Source organism: Chrysoperla carnea, chromosome 5, assembly GCF_905475395.1.
Source record: "Chrysoperla carnea chromosome 5, inChrCarn1.1, whole genome shotgun sequence".
Taxonomy (NCBI): Eukaryota; Metazoa; Arthropoda; class Insecta; order Neuroptera; family Chrysopidae; genus Chrysoperla; species Chrysoperla carnea.
In genome coordinates this window covers 70685123-70707744 of record NC_058341.1, presented here as the reverse complement: position 1 = coordinate 70707744, position 22622 = coordinate 70685123, and the positions used below count along the sequence as shown (strand labels likewise).

Below are 22622 nucleotides of genomic sequence, written 5' to 3'. Positions count from 1 at the left end.
ATTTTCAAATGTATTTCACAATTTGGTGCAAAAAATATATCATCAAGTCGTCTTCTAGATCTGCATGTTTATATTATTTTTTTGAAAATACAAAACAATAATAATAGCCAGAGAGCTCAAATAGATCCGGCAAAATTCGTCATTGAGCTTATTAATTTTCGCATGGGAAATTTTGCCGTTTTACAGGATCCCGTTTAAAACATGCTCCTGAACATAAAAATACAGGTTGCCGTTGGTTAATTTGGGAGAATTTTGTTTAAATTAATTTTTTTTAGGCAAATAAGTAATATAGATCGAATCGCTTTGGAAAAAATTTCATCATATAATTGGAATCAAAATAAACAAAAAATGTCCTTAGACATTTTTCTCTAAATTCTCCTGTTTTTGACTAAAAAATTCGTAAAATTTGAAATCCCTCAAAAATTGTTAAAAAAATTCAAATTTATAATGTGTTAAAATTTTTATTTGTAGTGTAAAGCTTACTCAACGCCCGCAAAAATTTTACTTGATTGTTAAATTGTTAACAGAGCGCTCGAAAAACCACCCAAAAATAACGATTTGCTGTTCTATACATAGAAAGATCGTATTTTCACCAATAGACTCTAAATAAAGTCAAATTAACAGAAAAGTTCGAAAATTAACATTTTCCACAACGCAACCCCCCCCCCAAAATTGGAAAAACCGTTTCTCCAATTTTCCGGGGACTTGAGCTGTGGAAAATTTTTGTTAATTTGACTTTATTTTGAGTCGATTGGTGAAAGTCCACCCTTAATAGCATGTATAGAACAGAAAATCGTTATTTTTGAATGTTATTTAAATTAAGCACTTAAAATGCAATTACACAACAATTTTTGCGGGATGTCGTCAGTGTTGGATTTACCGGGAAGCAATTGCTTGGGGCCCCGCTTGGACAGGGGCTTCAAAAAATGGAAAATTTTGAAAACACATTCGAAAATTTGAAAAAAAAAAAAAAAACACATGAAAAGAAGAAAAAATCCATGTCAACAATATATATATTGTAAAAAATCATTTTTAAGGATGAACTGTTTTCAGCGTTTCCAAATGTTGAATGCCTCATCAGGCTATTGCTTACAATAAACGGGTCAAAAATTATTTACGCTCATCGATGTCTCAAGAAAAAGTTAGTGATTTAGGTTTACTGTCTATCGAAAAAAACAAGCTTGAAAAATTTTCTGATGTCAAATGACTTTGATGATGTCATTCATCAATTTGCGACTGAGAAAAGTAGAAAAAAGTTTTAATTTAGATAGTAAATTATAAGTTAACTGTAAAATATATTGATTATGCAAAATTAACTAGTTATTCATTATTTTGAAATATCGGGGGGGGGGTATTTTACAATGAGGGCCCCAAAAACCTGAGGTTGCTTGGGGCCCCGTCAGAGGTAAATCCGGCACTGGATGTCGTTGAGTAAGCTTTACACTACAAATAAAAATTTTATACATATTAAATATCTGATTTTTTCCATAGACTTTTTGAATCGTAAAAATTGCGTTTTTTCAAACTTTACGAATTTTTTTACTTGAAAACTGAAGGGTTTAGAGAAAAGTGTCTAAGAACATTTTTTGTTAATTTTGATCCCAATTAAATAATAAAATTTCCAAAGCGATTTGGTCAATATTACTTATTTGTTAAAAAAATTAGTTATACAATATCCTACCGGGTTACCCATCGGTAGTCTGAAAATTTACGTACAGGAATATGTTTTAAAGGGGATCCTACAAAAATTTTCTATGCAAATTTTCGCTACGTCATGAAAAATTTATGACAGAGCTGATATACAATATTATAGTATTTGCTCCCCCAATAGCCTGGAGAGGATCCCGGATTTAAATAAGTCGTGGTCTAGAGGAATAGTCCATGCGTCATTGAAGATATAACCATTTAAAATTTTAAACCAATTGGTTGACTTTGCAGCGTGGATCAAACGCAATAAAAACTCTTCTGAAACCCATTCAAAACCTTTTCCTCTTCTTCGGACATATAAGCGCAATGGTGAAAAAACTTCCTCGTAGTTTTTCTTACCTAGAAAATTTTTACAACACTTCGAAAATTTAATAATTTTGCAAATACCCAGTATTTTGTGCCTCCTTTGCAATATATATTATCAAAATTTATGAGATCAATAAGGAATATATACAATTTTTTTTTGCTAATAAAAGTTCATCCATGTAACAAACAGTAGCGAAAAAAATATTTTTCCAATAATTATAAAAACAACCAGGATAAAAATTATGATTGGAAAAGCTGTGGTAGCAGAATATCAAGTGCCGTTCTAGTACCGATATCCCGAGATAGATATCAAGTGGCACATTAAGGACTCGGGACCTTCTCCAGGCTATTGGAGTCAACATATACTATTTTCAAGTCGCTCATAAATGTTTCATGACACTTGCGAATTAAGGTTTGGCTCTCTGGCTAAAATATTTGAATATAAACAGAAAATAAACAAACAACATGATTTGTTTGTAAAAATTATTTACAATTAACAAAAAATGCTTCAAATATTTCATACATTTTGATTGAACATTATTATGAAATAAAATATATTAAGTTAATTAAAAAAAAGTTTTATATACTTTAAAATGTATGCTTGGATAACATTTGAACTACAGTAAAAACTAAGAAGCCGTTCTTCAACAGAAATTTGATTGAAATATCGACTCGCCTTTACTGTCTTCTTAAAACTGAATTACCATAAAACACATAATTGGATCTTTTTGGAAAAAAAAAATTTCATAACAAAGCTGTTTCTTATTTTTTTATGATAATTTTAAAGTTACAGGCAGTTTTAAAAGAACTTTTCAAAAGACAAACGAAAACGCCCGACAAAAAAAATGTTCCTAAAAGATCGTGTGACGTCATAATGTTAATTAATAATTGTATACAGTGTATGTATACTATTCAATTAACATTATTACGTCACAAGGATGTTTTACAACCATTTTTTTTTCGAGCGTTTTCGTTTCTCTTTTCAAAAGTTCTTTTAAAACTGCCTGTTACTTTAAAATTATCATGAAACAAGTGAAAACAAACAATTGACTGAGTTAATTGTTGAAATACCATGTATAGGCAGTGTTGATAACTCTGTCACATTTCACATACTTACATACATATCTGACATATTTAACTGATATTCTCATACAATGCGCAAGTGTTGATGCGCAATCGTTTGTTTTTTTTGATGTCATGTAAATAACAAAAGATATTCACTTTGATATTCCTATATTAATACATACTATAAAATTTGTACCTAATTAACGCCCTCGTGGGTAAACAGTGATGTTTACAAAAAAATGTTTCAAACAAAAAAACAAAAGTTGTTTATTTTTTTGTAAGGAACATTTTTTACATTTAAACTTTTATTCTATCTCTAACGGTTTACAAGATGGGTACTACGGACCCATGACCCAATTGACCCATGTTGCTCATTTACGAACTTGACCTCACTTTTTACGTCCTAAGCACGCTGTAAATTTCAAAAATTTCAGCTTGATATCTCTTTTCGTTTTTGAGTAATCGTGACCACAGACGGACGGACAACCGGAAATGGATTAATTAGGTGATTTTATGAACACCTATACCAATTTTTTTTTTGTAGCATCAATATTTTTAGGCGTTACAAACTTGGGACTAAACTTATAATACTATGTATATTTCATATATACATGGTATAAAAATTAAAACAGTTTTGTTAAAACTTATATATGATCTTTCCATTTTTGTCAAAACAAAATTTGGTTCAAAATCCCGTAAGATCATCGACTACCTTACAATCTTAAAGTTCACATTATATGGATGGTTTTCTTTTGAAAAATTTGATTAAAGTATATGGTCGTTTGTACTATATAGTCTAGCCGACAAGTTGCAAATGGTGAAAAATAGAGATATTGTTCTTAAAAATATCTGTGAAAGAATTTTGGAGAGAGCGGAATTTCTAATAAAAAAATCTCATCCAATGAAATCTATCTCAATTATTTATAATTTTAATTTAATGATGAAATAGGTCTCCGCGCGTTATTTTAAAGCGTCCAAAACGAGTATCTAAATATTTTTTTAGGTATTAAATATTAATTTAAAAATTTGAAAAAATTATGTTGTATTCTAAACATAATAAAAAATTTATTACCGTTGGAAATATATATTTAAATTAATTTTTCAACAAGATAGACAATTGTTAATTAACAAAACTTTCTCGAATTTTCGTCTTCATTGTAAACTAAAAGAAATGTTTAAATAATTGGCTTAAAATTTTTTGGCTTCATGGAGCGTTTCTTATAAATATACTGAACAAACTCATGTCAAAAGAGTTAAAAAAATTATGATAAATAAAGAAGATTTGTTTAAGGTAGTATGGGTAAAATATAAAAATAAACTTATAACACTTAGCGTTTTATTATATTAAAGATAAGCATCTAAATAATGTTTTATTCCAGTTTGAGGATGCCTTATCGATTTTTTTTAATGAAATATTGATAATTAAAAATCGTAGTTTTTACATTGACTCAATGTACGTTATCCCGTGCGTTATTTATTATACAAGACCAAAATTTTCATATTTCCAAAAAACTGTGTTCACATAATAATGCACTAAAAAAAGCTTAAAGTTTAAAGAATTTATATATATATAAAAAAAAATACATGTTATCGATCATTATCAAAATATATTAACGATTAATCATAATTCACATTGTAATGTTTCATTATGAGTAACTTTAAAAATCATTAACAGATGTCGTTGACATCGGTTGACAAGTTTAATTAATATGCCACAAAAAATTGTTTTTATAAAATAGACAATCGACTGCGAAAATTTTAAATAACCATAACTCGGCGCTTTAAACCGTTGTAACGTTGCCAGATCTATTATTTTCATTATGATACAGAAGATTTCTAGAGTATAATATGTCGATAATATAGGAATTTTTGTAATATAATTTTATTTATTATTAATTGTTATAAAATCAGTTTAATTATTATGATGAATTATGGTAATGTGTGTATTAAATTTTGTACGCTATTTAAAATTTTGAAAAAAAGATGGTCTGTTGACAACCCATACTACCTTAATTTATTTGACGTGATTTTGTTAAGTATTTATGTAAGAAAGGCTACACGAAGAATTTTACACCAATTACTAACAATTTTTATAGTTTACAATGACGACGAAAATTCGAGAAAGTTTAGTGAATTAACAATTTTCAATTTGTTGAAAAATTAACTTAAGTCAGTTGCTCTTTTTCCTATAGAACTATGTACACAAACTAATCGACGCATTCTATGCATAAAAATTTTTGAAAATATTTCTTCACATTGTTTATCTTCAAAATTTTCTGTTGAGTTTAAAACTTTCAACTATGCTCGTTCTACAGTATAGTAGGCCAATAGAATAACGGACAAAGATATGGCTTACGTGTTGTTTTTGGTTACATTTCAGAAGTTGTTTTAATCTCTATAGGAGGGTATTCACATAATGGACCTGCCGAGTCTACTCGACCTGAACGTGGGGATTGTGGTTATTAAACAAATTAGACTGAAGATTTTGTTTTGCTTTCTTGTAAGCGATATAACTCGTAAATGGTCTACTTTAAGATACTAGTTCTATAGAACTTTTTGTTCCTTAGATGTTTTTCTATTTATATTAGAAAAAAAACAAATTATTTGTCAATTTTTGCAAAAAAATGCGAAAAAATTTAATTGACTTTATTTATTTGCAAATAATTGTTCTTAATAAAATTGATCTATCTACTAGTTGAAACCCGAACGAAAAAAATTAGATTTGAAACGTTTCATTCGGCCTAATAATTCCACTTTGCCATAAATGTCTGGAAAAAAAGTTGTTAAATTTGGCCATGCCGCAAGATCTGAGTTTTTATCCGATCATAATCTGCTTGGCGGGAATCTAAAGGTTGAAATATCAATCTTAATTAGGAATTTTATTGCCTATATCCATATTGAATATTAACAACAATTAGAGCGATTTAAAAAAATGAAAATTCCTTAATTGTAAAATTAAATTTCTAAACAAATTTTCAACTTAACGAGACGCGGTTCTAAAATTTACAAAGTGCTTAGAAAACCGGAGATTTAAGAAAAATAGACCCGAGTTATTGCCCATTTTGCGATTGCGACCTTGAATTTGCTGTTACGAAAAACAAAAAAATAGCAGATTTCTTGTTTTGTTGTATTTCACTTGCAAAACAATTATGCCATCTGTTTTAAAATAACAAGTTTTAGAATAAGTTTGATGTTTTTAACGAGGAATTTGCAATTTTTTCGATTTTCGTAACAAAAATTCAAGATTACAATCACGAAATGGGCCATAATTCGGGCCTATTTTGTTTAAAATCTTTTTTATTATAAGTTTTAAATTTTCGTATTTTTTTTTTTTTTTTTCGTTTATATTTGTTGTTAATATTGAATATGAATATAGGCAACAAAATTCCTAATTAAGGTTGATATTTCACCCTTTCGATTCCCGTCAAGCAGATAGCGATCGGATAAAAACTCAGCACTTGCGGCCTGCCCAAAGTTAACAATTTGTTTTCGGACATTTATTGTAAAATGGAATTGTGCAAAAACTATTAGGCCAAATGAAAAGTTCCAATGCTAACTTTGTCCATTAAAGTTTCAGCCACAAAATAGAGCGGTCAATTTTATTATAAACAATTATTTTTATTTTAAATGCGCCGTAAAGAAGGGCTGTAAGGGGTTGAAATATTCTGTTAAAGAATGTTTATACAAAAAAAAGTAGATTGGACAAAGGACACGTCCCATACAAGCTTTGTACCCATTTTCACCCTCCCCCCAAGGGGTAAAATAAAAAATTTAAATGTCGTATTTATTTATATCTAATCTAATGCCTAAAAAATAAGTTTCAAGTTTGTAGCTTTAAAAATTACGTCATTTCCATTCAAATTTGCGTCCATTATTTCAACCTCTTACACTCCTTTTTTCGCATTAAAAATTTCTGTACCAAATTACATTTAAATCGGTTCATTAGTTTAGGCGTCATTGCGTAGCACACAGAAAGATAGACATACAGAGTTATTTTCGCATTTATAATATTAGTAAGGACTAGTAAGGATTTGTTTATTACATAATATATTGCTGAATGTATAGGCAATTACATTATTTAATAAAAATTCCAAACTTAACATTGCTTACATTATTATTAACAGATATCCATAAATTATATCTACTTCACCCTAATTTATGAAATGTCAAAACAAAAAATATGTTTTCTTTTTTTCACTTCTTAGGCAAGACCTAGTCATCCCGTCATCCGCCTAATTTTCACTTCTTAGGTGGCGTCAATTATATTGGAAAAAAAGCGGACATATTACATATCGCGAGCAGATTTTAACTTTCACCCTCGCATTCGCCACCCCGCATCAGTAATTTTATCCGTCATTACCGAAAAAGGGTAATATCCCTCATATCCCCTTTACATAATGACAAGAACATTGGGAGGACTACAGAACACGTTTCTATCTCTTCGTCCATTTCAAGATATTCCATATCAAAACATAAAACACTCATAATTTCCGCTTGCAAATTCTAAGCAAGCAATGTAAACTTGCAAGCGATACTTGCTTGCAAGTAATGCTTCCAAAACGTAGTTTCACATTCCCCTAAGGGTTCCAAATAACATGCCAAAAAAAGCAGCTTTACAAGCAGGGTTTTGCGATTTTAGTTCTTTTTGTTTTAAAGATTTTGGCGTTTCTATTATTTCTGGCGTAATAATAGAACATATTTTACTGTAATTTTAAGAATAATTATAAATGCGCATCATTCATTATACTGTGCTGTGGGTTAAACGGATATTATTCCTTTTTAAAAAACTAAACTAATTTAAATGTTTTGATTCTAATTAATCGTTTATCTAAAATAACAATTTTTTATTATAATTAATATTGGAAAAAAAATTGATTAGTGGTCCCATGACAACATATTTTACATTTAAGGCAATACTTAATTCATTTTGGATTCAGTTTGTTGTGGTGTGTCTTCCAAGAAAGTGCTGGATAATATAACAATCATTATTAGGGATAAGTCCAAAGGTGATTATTATTATTATTTTATATTATTTTTTTAAATTTCAAGTGTTTGGAAATACTTTAATTTCATCCGAAATATTTTAATTGTGTATTCGAAATATTTTTTTGGATTTACCGAAAATATATTTTGGTATGAATTATTTTTTTGTGAAAGATTTTTATTTTGATTTTTTTCATTAATTATGTACCTAAAATTTCGTTTATCGATGCTTTTATTAAAAAACTAACTTTTTGTATTCGTATAATAATGAATTTTTATTGATTTCGAGTTGAGACCTAGTTATTGAAATAAATACCACGATACTCGAAATAAAATTCTATATTAAGAAATTTTATTTAAAAAATATAATTAAAAAACATACAACAGACTTACATATCTAGTTTTAACTTTGTAAAGAATGTTTGTATTGTGTTACATGGATTAATTTAGCTATTGACGATGGTTGAAATCGAAATATCGATATTTAGCAAAATGTAAATCTGTTGTATGTTTTTTTATTATATTTTTTAAATAGAATTATATTTTTTGAATACAATTTAATTTCGAGTAACGTGATATTTATTTGAATAAATTTTTGTATTCGAATAACAAGATATTGCTTTCAAATGTGAATTCCATGAATTTTACAAGATGTCCCGTAAAACTGGCATTGGGAAAATAACAGTGATATAGATAGAGTAAAATTCTAGCAATGAATAGAAAATTTTAAACATTTTCCGATTCAATCTACTATTACCAGAATAATTTTACGTTAGTTAAAATATTACTGTAAATATTCCAATTAAAAATAGGATAATTGAAATTTTTATAAAAAGCAAACTTAAAGAACATAAATATTACTATAATTTTATTGATTATTATTTTTATTAAATAGATACATTTACGTCCTAAGTTTTAAAATACAAAACTTGAAATTTTTTAATTTATTTGAAATTGTCTTAATTTTGAATGTAAATATCTTTATAAATATGAAACTAAGAAAAAAAATATCCAAATGATAACTTGTATTAAAATTAATTTTCTACTTAACTTTAATTGTTTAAAAAAAATTCCTAGTAAAAAAACTATAAATTCTCAAAATTAAATAGTATTATTAATGGTATATCTCGGGTCGAAAATTTTACAAATTTTGTATTAATAAATTCTCTCTCTAGAAGTGCCACGTGATTTATGATACATCCTGTATATATATTTCTTTTTTCAATTGAAATTAGTGGCTAAAAATTTTTCCATGAGTTACATTTTTTATTCAAATATTCTGAAGTTCCACAAATTATAGATACACTATAAATTTTGAAAAGATAATATTTTTTTTTATTTTAACTCGAATTTATCAGTTTATTAACTTCATTATATTTCTTTTAAATTATGACTACCCCTCGAATTTATAGGAAATTTTTTTAATTTTGGAAATCTACTTATTTCTATGTATGAGGCTATACATAAATTACGACAATACGGATTACGCAAAATTTCGTCTTTTTAAATGTGGAAATTATCTGTTAATTTGACTATATTTCGAGACGATCGGTGAAAAACTCATCTTTCTAGCATATATAGAACAGAAAACAGAAAATCGTTATTGTTAGGTGGTTTTTCTCGCGCTCTCTTAACAATTAACAATCAAGCACTTAAAATGCAATTAGGCCAAAAATATTTGCGGGATATTGTTGAGTAAACTTATACTCCTAAATAAAATCTCTAATTTACTCTAAAATATAAAAATTTTGTATATTTTAAAAATTTGATTTTTTCAACTGGAGGATTTTAAACGGGATCGTGCAAAAATTCTCCAAGCAAAAATTAAGCATGCTCAATGAAGAATTTTTGCGAGACTATGTACACTAATTTCCATACTGTCAAATAGCCTTTTGTTCCTTAATCAGGATATTAAATCGCACTTAAATAACACTGCGACAGTCATTTTGCGACATGGTAAATAATAATCATTTTTGTATAAATAACTTTAGTGTGCTGAATACAAAAAAAAATAGTATATTTATCAAATTGATTCTTTTGCCCTGGATTTGGTCCACCCCCTTAAAGAAATGTTTGTTTACGTTACCTCAAGAACAGGAGTCAATACAGACAAAACATATAAATTAGGTATTATCAAAAACAATAAATTAATACCGCAGAAAAATAATATTTTTTTGTTACCCAGTGTAATTATACCATGCATATATGTAATATGCAAGGTATACTAATTTTAGTCCCAAGTTTGTAACGCTTAAAAATATTAATGCTACCAACAAAATTTTGGTATAGGTATTCATAAAATCACCTAATGAATCCATTTCCGGTTGTCCGTCCGTCCGTCCGTCTGTGGACACGATAACTCAAAAACGAAAAAAGATATCAAGCTGAAATTTTAACAGCGTGCTCAGGAAGTAAAAAGTGAGGTCGAGTTCGTAAATGGGCAACATAGGCCAATTGGGTCTTAACCTATGAGTCCGTAGGACCCATCTTGCAAACCGTTAGAGATAGAACAAATGTTTGAATGTAAAAAATGTTCTTTATCAAAAAATAAACAACTTTTGTTTGAAACATTTTTTCGTAAACATCAATGTTTACCCATGAGGGTGCAAATTAGGCGTAAATTGTATAGTATTTATTATATAAATTGTATATGTATGTGCAATGTGATCGAGTAATCAAAACTATTTATGCATGGTATTTCAACAACTAACTCAGTCAATTATTTGTTTTCAAAGTAAAAATTAGTATTAAAGTTATAAATGAAACTAACTTACAGAAATAATACGTCCTTATTTTACTTTGTTTCAGAATACCTTCAAATATGAAACTAGTATTATCATTGTGCTTTTTAATAAGCACAGTATACGCGTCACCATTTGTCCAAGTGTCAGCTGGATATGATGATATCGACACACAAATCGTAAAAAACGGTCCATATTTATATCAAATCCAACGGTCACCCTATGGAGTCAGTTATTCAATACAATATAATCGACCAGCATCCGAAGAATTATACGAAGAGCAACAAGTTGACAAGCGTCCATATCCCTACGGACATGGATTATTTGGTGTCCCAGACTACTCATCCAGCAGTGAAGAAGACCAACAATTTTTACCACATTTAAAATTAGGTCTTGGGGCCACATCATCTGAGGATGTAAAAGAAACCACTACCAAAAAATCAAAATCGAAAGCAAAAGTATCCAAAAAACCTGTCAGTAAGTTTGATAAATTCAAGACAACTACAGAAGTTCCAGTGGATCCAATTACATTAATTAATCAAATAAAAGATGAATATGTGTTAAAACAACAACAAATGCTGGAAGAAATCAATGATAAAGTTGATGCACTTCAAACTAAAGCACAAACTGAATATGAAGCATTACTTAGCACAGATCCAGCAGCTGATACATCCGCATTGGATACAAAATATCAACAAAAATATATCGATTTAAAAATTAAATACGACAATAAAACTGACACCATGTTAACAAAATACCAAAGTAAAATCGATGCATTAAAAACACCTGACATGCCTGACCAACAATTTAATTTACTTGATCTATCAACTTTTGATATAATCCAAGCAACAACACCATCTCCAGTAGTACCTGTAAATTTTGGTAGCTTAGACTTTGCACCAGGTGATTACAATGACGCTTTCCAAAAATCAGATTATCAAACACCACTTGTACACAACTTAGCTTTTGAACATCCTTCATTAAGATTAGGAGCAGTTGCTGCTCCAGCTCCAGCTGTAGAGGCCACAACAAAACCACCAACAGTTGCTGATGTCTATTGGAAATCATTTGGTGCTAAAATCAAAGAGACCTTCAATAAAACAAAGACCATGACAACTGATTCAACACCAGTAGATGCTACTGTAATCGCAGCAGATGGATCGATTGTCCCAGCAGCTCCCACAACACCATTACCTGCTACTTTCTACAAAACATTTGGTAAAACTATTGGTAAATCATTCAAAGATGCTACAGCAAAAATCATGGCAGTTGTTAAGACAACCACAGTTGCACCTACTGCAGCAGTTGATGATTTAAGTGCAGATGGCACTCTTGTTACACCAGCACCAACTATTGATGTTGCTCCAGCATTCTGGGATGATTTTGGTAAACAAATTGAAGATGTTTTCAAATCAAAAGCTGTTTTGGATGCATTAAAAGCCACAACAACAGCTGCACCTGTAACTGGTGATGTAGTTGATCCAACTCTTGTCAACCAACAAACTATTGATTTAGATTACACACCATCTTTTGTACCAGTTGAGCCAAGTAGCCCAGTTACAAGAAAATTAAAATTAGGTGTTGGTGCTGTTGATGACACCGTTGTTCCAGCTGCTGTACCAGTACCTACTGTCCCCGGAATTTATTGGAAAACGTTTGGTGATAAAATTAAAGAATCATTTAACAAATCAAAAACAGTGACAACTGATAGTACAGTATCTGCAGATGGTGTAACACCAGTTGCACCCACATTACCACCAACATTCTGGATGTCATTTGGTAAATCAATTGCAACAGCTTTAAATAATGCTAAATTTAAATTGATTTCTGCAACAAAACCCACACCAGGTCCATTAATCACAGATCCAACAGTTGCTACAACTGCCGCACCCGCAGTTCCAATTGATGCTGCATTTTGGGATAGTTTCAGTAAAGAACTTGACGCAGCTCTTTTGGCTAAAGCAATGTTAACGACAACAGCTGCACCATTGATTGATACTGCAAATTTATTAGATCAACAAACCACCGATGATTTGCAACAATTAGATGACACTGCAGACTTTTCACCATCATCAAAAGCAAAATTATATTTAGCTGCTGGTGACGACTCAACAGATACATACGCAGATTCCCCTGTCTTGCCACCAACGCCTGGTGCATTCTGGAAAAATTATGGTGGACAAATGGCTGGATATTTTATTAATGCTAAAGGACAATTAATTCCATCAGTAGTGCCACCATTTGCACCTATGGGTCCATATGCCCCAGTTGCTCCAGGTGTACCTATGGGACCACCAGCTTCTCCAGGTTTATATTGGAAAGGTTATGGTGATTCAATGAGTGGACATTTTATTAATGCAAAAGGTCAAATTTTAGACACTGTCAGCAAAATAAAACCAACATTTGTGCCATACGTTATGCCACCATTCTTTGGACAAACACCATATTCAACGCTTAACGATGATTCGCAACTCACAGAAAATGTTGATCCACAAGAAACGGTTTCATCATTTAGCACATCCAGTGATGAAATTAACACTCCAATATACAAACAACATAAACTACAGTTAGCTGTAGGATCAGCCGAAGACGATGACAGTAATGCAAATCCTGGTGTTTATTGGCAAAACTTTGGACAAGATATCAGAGATCACTTCGTTGATGCTAGACAGAAAATTAAAAATGACGTAGCCAATGCAAAATTTGAACAACCAATCTATACAGACGACATGACTGATCCCACATCAATTCCAGAGAAACAAACTACTTTTTGGACACGATTCCGTCAACGTATACAAGATAATTTAGGTAAAGCCAAAGCACGTATGTCAGAAATCGCCGGTTAATTTATTTATATTTAGTTTAGTTTTTAAGTGACGAGTAATTGAACAATGTATTTTTTTATATAAAAATTTGTATTTTAAGACTTTAAGTAAATTAAAATTTAAAAAAAATTGAAAATATTGTTGTAGTTTAATTAATTCAGACCAGAAAAAAGCAGGGTTCGAAAATATCCGATATTTATTATAAATATCAAAATATCGGATATTTTTGATATATATCCGATATATATTAAAAGTTTGATATTTAAAAAAAACTAAAATGTTTTCAAGGTTTTATTTACTTAGGCACTTCAAATCAGACAAATGAAACCAAAACATAAAATATTCTTCTAGATCAGGCAAAATCAATATAAATAATAAAATTTTTATAAATAAAAATCAACTCTAAAACAAAAATCAATTTTATAAATTCTTATCGGTCAATGGTCATAGCTACACTTAGGCAACAAAACAATAAACATTACAAATAATAACTCTAGAGTATAATCAGTCTTTTAATTATCAAATCAGTCATCAGTCATTCGTAATAAACTGTTAATTATCAAAAAAAAATATAGGTTGTTTCATAATTGTGCTTGGTTTGACTGCAAGGAAGATAAAGGTAGATCATCTTCCGATTCTGAATCTTACTTAAACTTACTCTTTAGTAACGAACTTTTCCTGACACGACACGATTTGAGCTTAGTATTAGTAGGTTTTAACTCTACTCCAATGCCATCATAATTTGGGAAGTAGAAATACGGTAACAAACGCCAAAAATTACTAAATAATATTAAATTTTTTAAAATCATTTTTTTATTGATATATATCATAAAAATTCACGTGATATATATCGGATATATATCATGATATATATCCATTGATATATATCCTCGAACCCTGGAAAAAAGGTAGAAAACAATCATCAATAGTTAGTTCAGTTGTTAATCTTGGCAAAATTTTACTTGCTTTCAATCTGATAATACAGTGTGTCGCATTTAAGATGAAGACACCTTCATATTTTCGTTGTTAATAGGAATATCAATTTGGCATTTTGCACAGTCATCCAGGGTGATGGAGGTCACATTTTTTAAGATACTCAACCGAAATCAGAAATATAAACTCAGCCTACTACAAATTGACAAATAGGGCTGATATTACAGTAACTTTATACAGTATGCATCAAATCCGGTAGTTCTGATATTTCACAGACTTGTTTATGAAGTTATTCCAATGAATAATCCAAGTTTGTGACATCGAGCGCTGAACGCAACTTTGTCAAAAATCGAAACATCCGTGAAAATTTTGGATTTTGGCGATTATAACCCTAAAGAACTAGTTTTTCTAAATTTGCTTCAATATGAGACGAAAATGGACTTCAATATGAGACGAAAATGTAGACCCAATACTTTCCGAGATAAAGGCTTTCAAAATTTATCGACGTAGCTTTATACATCAAAGCTAACGTCAAATCCAGTAGTTCTGATTTTTAGCAGACTTGTTTATGATGTTGTCTCAATGAATAATCCAAGTTTGTGATCTCGAGCGGCGAACGCAACTTTGTCAAAAATCGAAAAACTCGTAAAAATTTTAGCTTTTTTTCAGATTTTGGCGATTATAACCCTAAACGGGTAGTTTTTTAAATATCTTTTCAAAATTTTTTTTAAAGTAGATTATATTTGCTACAATATGAGACTAAAATTGTCTCTGTAGACCCAATAGTTTCCGATAAAAAGCTTCATCATTTTTTCTAACTTCGCAAGTTTTTGCAATGTATCAGACATCGCTCGAACTACTCTAGCTGGAGGTAGTTCCACTTACCTGTGACGAAGTGTGCGAGTGTAGTTCTGGGTCAAAATTATTTCAAAAGGACATAATATTTCCAAAAAATTGTGAAGTTTGAAAAAATGATAAATTTTGAAAAGATTTCTCTCGGAAATTATTGCTTCTACAGAGACGATTCTAGTATCATTTTGCAGAAAATTTAGTCTACCTTAAAAACATATTGAAAAAGTACTTCAAAAGTTACCCGTTTAGGGTTATAATAGCCAAAATTTGAAATAAAGCTGAAATTTTTACGAGTTTTTTCGATTTTTGACAAAGTTGCGTTCGTCGCTCAAGGTTACAAACTTGGATTATTCATTGGGACAACATCATAAACAAGTCTGCCAAAAATTTTGAACTACCGGATTTGACGGTAGCTTTGATCGATAAATTTTGAAAGGCTTCGTTTCGGAAAGTATTGGATCTACAGACTCCATTTTTATCTCATATTGTAGCAAATTTAGTCTACTTTAAAAAACGTTCTAAAAAGTTTCGTTAAAAAAATAGTTCTTTTGGTTTATAATCGCCAAAGTCCAAAAATTTCACGGATTTTTCGATTTTTGACAAAATTGCGTTCGGCTCTCGAAGTCACAAACTTGGATTATTTATTGGACCAACATCATAAACAAGTCTGCAAAAAAATCGGAACTACCGAAATGAGTGGATGTCTGTTACTCAATCACTCAATCAGAACGGCTGAACGGATGAAATTTGACACGAAAATAGATTATAGTCTAGAATATCACATAGGCTACTTTTTATCCCGTTAAAGTGTGTGGTTCCCGTGGGATAGATCAGAAAGGGGGTCAAAAAATGACAGGCTAATTGTTTATCCTGGGCAAATGCACAGTTCCTATGGAATAGCATACAGGAATAGTGTTTTTAAAGTTCGTGAAATAGATTTTTAGCCTTTTTTTCTCAAGGCTTCATTCATTTACACATTAACGATAAAAACTCTCAAAATCTCTTTTAATCGCGGATAACACCGCGGGGCGCAGCTAGTATATTATAGTTTGCAGCAGTATCAATTGCACACGAACACAGAGTTATAAGCACGAACAAAGTTAATATTTTTACCGCTCAAGTGGATAGTAGATAATTCATGCGAATAGAAAATATTCATGAATTTTTATACCATGCATATATAAATATACATAGTATATTAAGTTTAGTCCCAAGTTTGTAACGCTTAAAAATAATGATTCTAGGAAAAAAATTTTGTCATAGCTGTTCATAAAATCACCCAATTAGTCCATTTCCGGTTGTCCGTCCGTCCGTCCGTCTGTGGACACGATAACTCAAAAACGAAAAAAGATATCGAACTGAAATTTTTACAGCGTACTCAGGACGTAAAAAGTGAGGTCAAGTTCGTAAATGAGCATCATAGGTCAATTGGGTCTTGGGTCCGTAGGACCCATTTTGTAAACCGTTAGAGATAGAACAAAAGTTTAAATGTAAAAAATGTTCCTTATAAAAAAATTAAAAACTTTTGTTTGAAACTTTTTTTTGTAAACATCACTGTTTACCCACGAGAGCGTTAATTAGGTGCAAATTTTATAGTATGTATTAATATAGGAATATCAGTTGTGGGCGTGTCTATTTAAAAGTGAATATCTTTTGTTATTTACGTGACGTCAAAAAAACAAACGAATGCGCATCAACACTGTCTATACATTTTTATACCATGTATATATGAAATATACATAGTATTATAAGTTTAGTCCCAAGTTTGTAACGCCTAAAAATATTGATGCTACAAAAAAAAAATTGGTATAGGTGTTCATAAAATCACCTAATTAATCCATTTCCGGTTGTCCGTCCATCCGTCCGTCCGGCCGTCCGTCTGTGGTCACGATTACTCAAAAACGAAAAGAGATATCAAGCTGAAATTTTAACAGCGTGCTTAGGAAGTAAAAAGTGAGGTCAAGATCGTAAATGAGCATCATAGGTCAATTGGGTCTTGGGTCCGTAGGACCCATCTTGTAAACCGTTAGAGATAGAATAAAAGTTTAAATGTAAAAAATGTTCCTTACAAAAAAATAAACAGCTTTTGTTTGAAACATTTTTTTGTAAACATCACTGTTTACCCACGAGGGCGTTAATTAGGTACAAATTTTATAGTATGTATTAATATAGGAATATCAAAGTGAATATCTTTTGTTATTTACATGACGTCAAAAAAAACAAACGATTGCGCATCAACACTTGCGCATTATATGAGAATATCAATTAAATATGTCAGATATGTATGTATGTGAAATGTGACAGAGTTATCAACACTGCCTATACATGGTATTTCAACAATTAACTCAGTCAATTGTTTGTTTTCACTTGTTGTATGTGTTATGTGATAAAGAAATCAACACTGACTATGCATGGTATTTCAACAATTAACTCAGTCAATTGTTTCTTTTCACTTGTTTAAAAATATTTTTAATTCATTGTTTACACTGTTATAACATAGTAAAAAATTTAAATACTGTTTAAAAATTCTGTAATTAAGTGTAAAAATAATTAATTAAAGAATAATTTTCAGATATTTAAACGCAATTCTTTTGGCGCTCTCTGTTGATGACGTATTAATTCGTTTCATCACTCGATTCAATTCGATTCTCGTTGCGATTTTCAACATATATTATTCTAACCCCTACAAGGGGTGTTTACACTTTGCGGCACTCGTACACCGAAACTATTTAATTTTTGAAATAAATTTTTCCCTCGTAAAATGACTCTTAAAGGAGATATCGTCAAAAAACTGCTATTCGACGCAATATGGTAGTGCAAGCGGTAAAGATACGATTTAACAAAGTGGAAATTCGAGAAAAGCACCTCCTCAAAATCTATAAAATCACTCATTTTCAAAACTCCGAAAAACTTTACAGATAACCCCTTTTTTATAACCAGATGATTAGAGTACGTACAGTTTTTTTTTTTTTCAGAACCTGATTATAAGCCGAAACAATTTCCAATTCAATCTGGATTTTTCGGAGTTTTTTGCATTTTTGTTTTCCGTAAGGTATAAATATGTTAAAAGCTCGGAATCCAAGGATAGTCAATGAATCTTTATAAAAACTGTTCAATTGCATTGTTTAAAGCTTACTTAAGAAGTTAAAAACAAAAATTTGTGCGATCTTGTCCAGGGGGTGGGGGCTACCCCTTCTTGAGGGTGAAAAGTTTATGAAAAATTACAACGGGAATCGATAGAAGGGCGAATTCTAATAAAAAAAAAAGTCATTTAAGTACATTTCGAAAAGTCAATACTTTCCGAGTTATGAGCAATTGAAATTCGGAGTATTTAACGTCAAATAACTGAAAAATTTGAAGTTTTTTGAAGAAAGTACACGGTACACTTTTTAAAGTACTATAAAAAAACCATGAAAATGGAAAAATTTTCAAGTCATTTGCATGAAAATTGACGGAGTTATAATGAAAACAAAGTTTTTCGTACCTTCCTTTTTATGTTATATTCAGCACAAAGACTGATGAATTTACTACGGGGACTAAAATTAATGCTTGACGCTGTTCAATGTACTTTATTTGGGTACTGGCAGCATGCTCAAAAAGTTGTAGCAGTTTCGGATATATATTTCTTTAAATATTGCAATTTAAAAGAAAAAAATTTTAAAGTAACAATAAATGTCTTTATCGTTAAATAAAATGAAAAATATTAGAGTCCCAAAAAAAAGTCTAGAAGGTAAAATATTTTGCGGAAAAACAGCTCAGTTTTTGTCCTCTAGATTTTTTTTGTAAGTTTATTATTTTTTTGAGGTATTTAACGATAAAGACATTTTTGTTGTTTTTTTTCGAAAATTTTTTTTTGCTTTTAAATTGTAATATTTCAAAAATTATATGTACGAAATCGCTAGAACTTTTAAGCATGTTGTCAGTACCAAAATTAAATAAATTACAAAGCGGTATGCATTAATTTTATCTCCCGTGGTAGGTACATCTGTTTTTGTGATGAATAAAAATGAAAAAAACTTAAACGGTACGAGCAACTTTATTTTCGATATAACTCCGTTAATTTTCGAGCAAATGACTTTTCATTTTCAAAACTTTTTTCATTTTCAAGATTTTTTATAGTACTTTAAATTATATGATATACTTTTTTCAAATTCGTCAAATTTTTCAGTTACTTGGCGTTAAATACTCCGAATTTCAATCGCCAATAGCTCGGACAAGGTTTGACTTTTCGAAATATGTTTCAATTACACTTTTTGCTTAGAATTCATTCCTAAATCGATTCCCATTGTCATTTTTAGCATAATTTTTTCCACTGCCTGCCTGTGGCATCGTAGTGCCTAAACGGAAGAACCGATTTTGATTTTTTTGTTTCGTTTGAAAGGCAATTCAATGGCGAGTGTTCTTAGCTATGTTTCAAGTGCGAGTTTAAGGATCCATTCCTAAGAAAACTAAAAATTGCCGATGATCATCAAAATCGGCTCAGATTGGAAAAGGCTTAAAGGAAAAAGATAATTTAATGGAAAGTGTTCTTAGATATGTTTCAAGTGCGAGTTTAAGGTTTCGTACCCGAAAAAATTGTCGAGGGTTTTTTAAATTTTGTAAATTTTACTTAATTAGCCTTCTCACAAAACTTTCCGTATTGATTCTCAAAATCCGGTAGATTTACCACATTAAGAAAATAAACAAAATAAAAAATAAATATAGATAATAATATAACTTACTTCGGGTAAACTGTGTAAAAAGTCCAAAAACGAATTTTGATCAGCAACATCTAAAATAAATATTACAAGCAATTAAATATTATACATTTCATTTCAAAGATTTATTATTTCTGTTTAGATCGGATGTCTGAAAGTACTCGTACATTCCATAGAAAAATCTAAGTATGTCGTGGACTCTAATCTAAAGTATGGAACCAATATGGCCGATCCATTGAATTTGTTTTCATCTTTCAATTTCGACCGGGAGTGCGTTATTTAAACTCGTTTTCGTAACTGGTAAGAAATAGATGACCACTTTAAATCAGAAAACTTTTCTTTACAAAACAACAAACAACTTTCTAACAAACTACTTTTCGGCAAAAATCGTCTACACAAAATTGTATGAGCCGTTAAATTTTTGGATTCTAAACTGGTCGGCAAAAAAACTTGTTCACTTAAATTGGATCTGAATATCTCGCCAGAGGCACCACCTATTAAAAAATGACCTCAACCAAAATTGTAGAGTTTGATGTCAGAACATCATGTTGATGTTCTTGGTTTAAATGAAAAAGGGTCTGACATCAGATTGGACCTAATTCTTCGGATTTCTTCAACAGCCAATTTAGATCCTAAACGGTAAGATATAGAATAACACTTTAAATTAGAAAGTTGATCCTCATAAAAAGCTAACATTTTTTATTTAAATCATTTTTTTGAAAATCGTCAGCTTTCGGAAGAAATGCGACTTAAAAATATCGAAAGAAAATACGATGTTTATCGATAATTATAGGTCAAAGTCATGGATACAGGCGAATGTGTTGCCCTTGACAACTTTTGGATAAAGCATTTTACGTTGATATATTTTTCAGTCGCATTTCCTCCGAGAGCTGACGATTTTCGAAAAAATGATTTTAATGAAAAATGTTAGTTATTTATGAGGATCAACTTTCTAATTTAAAGTATTATTCTATATCTTACCGTTTAGGATCTAAATTAGCTATTTAAGCAACCCGAAGAACTGGCGCAAATCTGATATCAGAACATGATATCTCCTAACAAACTCTGCAACTTTTGTTGAGGTCATAATAAGTTCTCTGGCGAGATATTCAGATGCATAAATTAAAATGGCCTCTCTTGTATATACAAGGTATAATAATTTGTGCAGCCCTATAACTTTGGTCATTAGCCCTATAACTTAGGTTTAGTTCATAGAATAATATAATCGTTTAGTTGATTACGGATCCACTGGAACCATACAAGATATGAATGATAAGGGTAGTAAAAAAATTTTTCTTTATTTTCATGGAAAAAAATTCCATATACAAAAGAGTATGGTAGGGGAGCTGGTGACAGTTTTTATGTCATCATTTAAGCAAAGTTGAGAACACATTTTATCGATAGAACTGACCCAATACATGAGGAAGCTATTGGTCTTGAAAACCGTATGCTTTGCAGATTCCCGCCACAGAACCGATTAATTAAAGTCAAAGAAATAAGAAAATGTAAATCTTCCATTGGAAATATGTTGTAAAACCGCGTACAGTTGTAAAATGCGTCTTCCCATGTGTTAGACATTGCGCAAATAATTTTAAAACTTACAAACTGACCAAGGTTGAGCTTTTGTTAGTAGATAGTTGGTGTAATAAGTAAACGGAAAATTATCTTCTATTAAATGAAAGTTGCGAACATCGTCTTCCAAGAGCTCCAAGTCTTCTCTGAGAAGACGATGTTTCTAACTGTTATTTAACGAAAGACGATGACTTTCCGTTTACTTATTACGCTAGGTATGTACTGAGAAAAGCTCAAACTTGGTCAACTTGTACATTTTAAAATTATTTTTACAATGTCTTAACACCTGGGTAGACGATGTTCGCAACTTTCATTTAATGGAAGACGATAATTTTCCGTTTACTTACTACGCCAGGTATGTACTGATAAAAGCTCAACCTTGGTCAATTTGTAAATTTTAAAATTATTCGTCCAATGTCTAACAGCTGGGAAGACTTGAAGCTCTTGGAAGACGAGGTTTGCAACTGTAATTTAATGGAAGACGAAGACCAACTATCTACTGACAAAAGCTCAACATTGATCACTTTGTACATTTTAAAATTATTTTTGCAATGCCTAACACGTGGGAAGATGCATTTAACAATATTTTTCGAATGGAAGATTTACATTTTCTCATTTCTTTGACTTTAATTAATCGTTAAAAATAAGTTTGTCTCTAATCAAATTGAATTGCAACGTATACGGCTTGGAAGATCAATAGTTTACCCATGTATTGAGTCAGCACTATTGATAAAATGTGATAAAATCTCCCCTACCAGTAGTTCCAATAAAATCTCATTAAAATTTACCACAACACTAATTGTGATTTGTGTTTGTTTTCTTATTTTCGAAATTTCGAATAAAATTGTTTTTGAACTATCAACTTATATTCTTTGGTAGTTCATCATTTAATCAAGCCGGTTCGACTTATTGTTAGCTCTGTCCGTTTCCATATTAATGAC

At 30.4% G+C, this 22622-nt stretch overlaps 2 protein-coding genes across 2 annotated transcripts in view; one reads left to right on the top strand and one right to left on the bottom strand.

The window, feature by feature from the left end:
• LOC123301480 (DNA mismatch repair protein Msh2) overlaps positions 1 to 22622 on the bottom strand; it is a 64117-nt gene that overhangs the window by 40800 nt on the left and 695 nt on the right. The window contains exon 2 of the mRNA XM_044884226.1: positions 20134 to 20183. Within this exon, the coding sequence (XP_044740161.1) occupies positions 20134 to 20183 (50 nt within the window). The remainder of the gene's footprint in view (positions 1 to 20133; positions 20184 to 22622) is intronic.
• Positions 7977 to 13717, top strand: LOC123301481. Its single transcript, XM_044884227.1, has 2 exons — positions 7977 to 8084; positions 10870 to 13717. Exon 2 carries the CDS (start codon positions 10883 to 10885, stop codon positions 13646 to 13648), a length of 2766 nt encoding a protein of 921 aa, XP_044740162.1. The 5' UTR covers positions 7977 to 8084; positions 10870 to 10882; the 3' UTR covers positions 13649 to 13717.